Source organism: Pinus tabuliformis, chromosome 8 (genome assembly GCF_031772625.1).
Source record: "Pinus tabuliformis cultivar Carrire ecotype Pingquan chromosome 8, CPIR1, whole genome shotgun sequence".
NCBI classification, from domain to species: Eukaryota; Viridiplantae; Streptophyta; class Pinopsida; order Pinales; family Pinaceae; genus Pinus; species Pinus tabuliformis.
The window spans coordinates 457,253,912-457,259,921 of NC_142294.1; the positions used below are offsets into that span (position 1 = coordinate 457,253,912).

General features: G+C 40.2%; 1 protein-coding gene across 1 annotated transcript in view; it reads right to left on the reverse strand.

The window, feature by feature from the left end:
* LOC149236015 (putative pentatricopeptide repeat-containing protein At1g26500) overlaps positions 1-3,153 on the reverse strand; it is a 30,067-nt gene extending 26,914 nt beyond the window's left edge. Inside the window, exon 1 of the mRNA XM_089368746.1 lies at positions 2,908-3,153. Within this exon, the coding sequence (XP_089224872.1) occupies positions 2,908-3,153 (246 nt within the window). The remainder of the gene's footprint in view (positions 1-2,907) is intronic.
* Positions 3,154-6,010: the final 2,857 nt, after the last annotated feature.

Genomic DNA, 6,010 nt, shown 5'->3' on the forward strand with positions numbered 1-6,010 from the left:
AACCATTTACTCCTATCCATCAAAATAGGATTCTTACAAGTTTCAAATGCCTCTTTAAAATCTGAATCTGTCTCATATAATTCTTTAAGAAAATCAAAACCTAACACTTGAATTTGACTTTCTTGAAGTAATATATTTCTCCTACTTAAGGCATCTGCAACTTTATTTGATTGGCCATTTATATGTTTCAAGACAAAATTAAAACCTTGAAGATACTCTACCCATTTAGCATGTTTATGGCTAAGTTTTGGCTGCTACATAATATACTATAGTGCATGGTTATCTGAATAAAGTATGAACTCCTTTGACATTAGATAATGTCTCCACTTCTTCAATGACTGCACAACTACATAGAACTCTTTATCATAAGAAGAATACTTCTTTTTGGACTCATTCAACTTTTCACTAAAATAAGCTACAGGTCTATCTTCCTGACTTAAAACACCTCCAATAGCTTCTCCGCTGGCATCACACTTCACTTGGAAAGGTTTATTAAAATCAGGTAGAACCAAAATAGGCTTTTAAGTGATTTTATTCTACAACAGCTGAAAATTCTTTTCTACTTCAGCAATCCATCTAAATGTTGTTTATCCTTCTTTATGGTCTCAATAATAGGTGCATTTATCTTACTAAAATTCTTTATGAATTTTCTGTAAAAACTAGCAAGACCATGAAAAATTCTTACCTCAAAAACACTTTTAGGTGAAGTCCACTCCATGATTGCCTTGATCTTTTTTGGATCCATCTTCAGCCCTTCAGCAGAAATAACAAAACCCAAGTACACTAGCTCTTCTTTCATGAATGAACACTTCTTCAAATTCAACAATAATTTCTCTTGTTGTACCCTTTGTAAGACATAATTTAGATGTCTCATGTGCTCCTCTTTAGACCTGTTGTAAACTAATATATTGTCCATATATACTATTACAAATTTACCAATAAATTCCTTAAGAACTTCATTCATGAGTCTCATAAATGTACTTGGTGCATTTGAAAACCCAAAAGGCATTACTCTCCACTCATACAATCCCTCATTTTTCTAAAAAGCGGTTTTCCACTCATCCCCTTCTCTTATCCTTATCTGATGATACCCACTTTTAAGATCTAGTTTTGTAAAATACTTTGCTCCACTCAAGAAATCCATTAAATCTTCAATTCTAGGTAAAGGAAATCTGTACCTGATTGTGATTTTATTAATGGCTTTTGAATCTGTACACATTCTCTAGCCTCCATCTTTCTTTGGACTCAACACTGTTGGTACTGCACAAGGACTCAAGTTTTCTCTGATCAGCCCTTTGTCAGGCAGTTCCTGCACCTGATTCCTATCCTAACCTCTTCATTTTCTGTAGGAGTCATTCTGTAAGTTGCTTTGTTAGGTAGACTTGCTCTGGAATCAAATCTATATGATGGCTAATTCTTCTAATGGGTGGCAACTCATTAGGAAAATCATCAACAATGATATCACAATAGTTGTCCAACATTTCTTGAATTTCAATGGGTAAATCAGAAACTTTAGTGGAAGTCATTATTACCCTCAGCTTTCATATTACAACAAAATTTACCTCATTCTCTCCAATCTACTACAAGTATTCCTTTCCTCCGAATAACAGAGTTTTTGGATCAGTCTTCTTTCCTGATGCGTCTTCTTCTTCCATAGGCAACAACGTATGATTGATACCATCTTTACCAAACTTGTAAGTGTTTATTTTCCCATCATGCATAGCTCTTCTGTCATATTGCCAAGGTCTTCCAAGCAATATGTGACACACATCCATTGGCATCACATCACATACAATTTTGTCCTTATATTTGCCCAACTACAACTCCACTTCACACTGTTCATTCACTAACAGCTGATGTCCCTTTTGTAACCATGACACCTTGTAAGGTGTTGGATGTTTCATTGTCTTCAGCTTCAATTTCTCCACCACTTATGTAGAGACCAAATTATCAGTGCTACCACTATCAATGATCATCTGACAACATTTCCCTTGAACCTTACACACTGTTCTGAACAAAGTCTTTCTTTGTGATGGTTCAACTATCTCCTTTGCTGGCTTGAGCAAAACTTTATTGATTACCAAAGATTCTCCTCTCTCTGGTATATTTTCTTCTTCTGCCACTGCTGTTGCTAGTGCTTCTCCCTCAACTAGAGCAACAATTGCATTCCTCTGGCTTGTTCCTACATTCTCTAGGCACTCAAAATATCTGTCTTAGTTTGTTACATCTGTGACATCTTACTTCGTTTCCTCTTCCTCTGCCTCCTCTTCCTCTAGAAAAACTCCCTCTGCCACTTGCATCACCATGCTGGGTTGAGTTGCTACTAGCTCCAACTTTAGGTGTTGTAGGTCTTTCTCTACCACCTTGGCTTCTCCTTCCTCAGAAAGTACCTCTCCCTCTGGAAGACTGCTTCCTCGTGAGTTTTTCTTCAGATTTCAGTACCATCTGATAAGCTTCCTCTACTGTTTTAGGAGACAGTATGCTTATTTCATCTTGAATGTCCATCTTAAGACCATTCACATATCTAGCCACCTTCTCATCTGTATCCTGAGTTTGTCCAGCTCTTATGCTTACCTTATAGAATTCCTCTGTGTATTCTTTTACTGTCATAGGCCTCTGTCTCAGATTCTGCATCTGCCTGAACAAGTTTTGTGGATAATTACTTGGTAGAAACTTACCTCTTAGCTTTGCTACCATCCTACTCCAATTTTTGATAGGTTGCTTGCCAAGTCTCTTTCTTTCTGCCTGCACACTATCCCACCAAAGCGCTGCATGGCCTTTCAGCTTGGTGACAACAGAATTTTCTTTCTTCTTATCTTCTGTTTCTTCATAATAAAATAATTTCTCCATGCCATTAATCCAGTCTACCAATTCTTCTGGATTCAGTCCTCCCTCATATATTGAAACCTCAGCCTTCGGCCTAGCTATGGATCTCAACATTGAATAGAAGAATATCATCTCAAGAGTAACTACTACAGCTTCCTCCTCTCCTTCAACTTCAACCTTAGGCTCACTAACATTCCCATCATCTATATTTCTCCCTATTGTTAATGCCTCTAATCTTTCTTGCATCTGCTGCACAGCTTCCATCACTTCAGTGTTTGCAACTAGTCGTCTTCTTCTACCACGTCCTTGTTCAACTCTAAAAGCCATATTAACTTTCCTTCTTCCACTTCTGAGATTCAATTCAGTGTCAAAAGGGGGCTCTGATACCACTAATGGTGGCCTGGGTGTAGGTGATATAGACAAACGCCCAAATCCTAATATAATTTCTTATATTTCTGGTGGAGTTCCTTTTGCTTCCTGCACTGGAGTATTAGTCATCTATTTCTAGACAGACTATTCATAAATTTCCCTTTTTTTTCAAAATCGCCACTCTTTCCCCCTTAATCTCTCCAACCCTTAGTATCCGGCACAATTTATATCATAGAGCCTCTTTTCCTCTATCGAGATTACAATTCCTTAGGAATTATAAAATACACTATCGGAGGGGTTTTTGAATGGAATTAACACTATTGTGTATAAAATACACTATTGGCAGTTATAAATGGTCGTATTGCTATTTCCCAAGAAATTACACTATCGGGGGGTTTTTACAAAGGGAAACATTAATACAAAAATACACTATTAGTGCAATTTTTCAAAGGAATGCACTCTACGCAAATAACACTGTTGGGTATACGACCAAAGTCCCACATTGACTAGAAGTGGGGAGGATCATGGGTATATAAGGAGGGACAAATATATCCATTGGTATGAGGCCTTTTGGGGTAAAGTCCAAAAACAAATCCATGAGGGCTTAGGCCGAAAGTGGACAATATCATACCATTGTGGAGATATGTGGTGTCCAGAGTCCTTACAAGCGGTATCAGAGTCAAGGTTCAAAGTTAGCCAAGTGGATGAATCCTCGGAATGCCGAATGAAGGTGGTGGGCCCCGGTAATATCACGATGGGGTCCGTGGATGAGCTCGGTTAAACAGGCGGTGTGCTCTGGATTCTTCATGGACGTGTCCTGGTCCCAACACGGTGAAGAGGAGTTGACCTAGGATAGAGCAAGCTCTCGAGGTAGGTGGTGCTTCCATGTAAGGCATGTGCCGAACGAAGGTGGTGGGCCCCGGTAATATCATGATGGGATCCATGGATGAGCTCAGTTAAACGGGCGGTGTGCTCCGGATTCTTCATGGACGTGTCTTGGTGTTGTGGGGAAAAGTATCCGATGCGGATGACACTAACCCTTTCTAAAGGTGACAGACTTTAGCAACAACTGAATGACAAAGTTTTCATGTTCATCTTTATGAAAGCACAGAGAGAATGGAAATAGGGTCAACCAACCTGGTGTCTTGCGCTTAGTCGATCCTTGTCCTTCTCTCTTTGTATCCGATTCCCAGCTCTTTGCTCTCCAAGCCGATCCAGCTACACACAGAATCTGCACAACAAAAGAGAGCAAACTACGAGATACAAGCAATCATAATTGAAGCATGGATTAGGTTGCATCAAATATACATGTAAACACAAAAACATCTATGTAAAACAAGTATATAGGAGAACATGCAAACTTTATTGATAGAAAGTAACAGGGTTCCAAAGGAAGTTACAACCAATGATGTTGGCTCCAATCCAGCAGCACCTCCTCGGCAGCAAGAACTCTCTTCTTTACCTCTAGTAAAACAATCACTCAATAATCCTGGCAGTATACCAACAGCACCTCCTTGCTTATACAAAATTCCAGCCTCCTTAGACCTCATAGAAGAGCTCTATATATAGGAGGGAAGAGGAAACGATGAGTCAGCTGGAGGCTGGCATATAGCTGACTAGTGTCCTCTCCATCTTCAGTTAATCTTCAGTTCCTGTGTCCACTTGGAGATCCTTGCTTACACATGGTGATCAAGTACCTCTTACTCATCACAGGGCGAATCTCATGACCCAAGTGTCAGTTTGGAAGCTTCCTGGGCAACTGACACCTTGCAGGATGACTGTGCCACTTGGCCAATCTCGCCCAGCGCAGGTAGCCTTCATTGTTTTTGACTTCCAGCGCAGGTACAGAGTGGGACAGTTGCAATACAGCGCAGAAGCTTAGTTAAGCAGCTGACATGATCCAAAATAAGCCTGTTCTGAAGTGTTTTCAGGTGGAGAACTGATTAGAAGTGCTGTTGATTGATGACCTTGTTCTTTTAGGGGTAAGAACAACATGTTTAGGGACTGAGGATCCCTGTAATTATCGACATTCCCTGCTCCTTGACGCGAGGCACAAAAATGTCTATAACAGTTGCCCCCTAAAGTATGAGGCCGTTAATCGGGTGAAATGCTTTAGCTAGAGGGTCCGAAGTTCGTTCCAGTGCTGAGGAGAGTGCCCTGTAATACAATACAATACAATACATTATCTTTCATTCATCATTATTCTCATGATCTAGCTGAGGCGGGTATTCCCATGCTCAGCTTTCTATAAATACATTTTGGTACATATGACAGACGATCGTCTGAAGACAGACTGATAATCTTCCGCTAAAATTATCATCCTTTGAGGAGGATGATCATCTGCTGCAATGATGTACATGGCAAATGCTTTTATATTTCCTGAATATATATCGCAGCCCGGATGGATGAAACTAGATCCGGGGTCTTCAAACTCGTTCGATCTTCACTCTAAGTACAAGTCGATCCATGTGAGAATTACGCTGAAGTCGAACATGGAAAGACATCGCTTGATTACCGGTCAATAATGGAAACCGTTAACAAGCGCGAGAGGAATCACCAATAATGATGATGACCCTCAAGGTACGGCAGTACAATTCACGTGGCGTGAATAAAGGACTTGGCGTCGAACGCCACGCAAAATCTTCTGGTCGAAGGTCATTGATGTATACCTGTCGCCGGAAGTGAGAAACTTGCCATTGAGGCATGCAAGCTTCAAAGTACCGATGGGGGTGTTCCTAGATCGACTTCTTGGATAATGAGCTGAAGTCGACAAGAAGCGATCCGTCAAAGGAGGGCCTTAATGAATCCCACATCA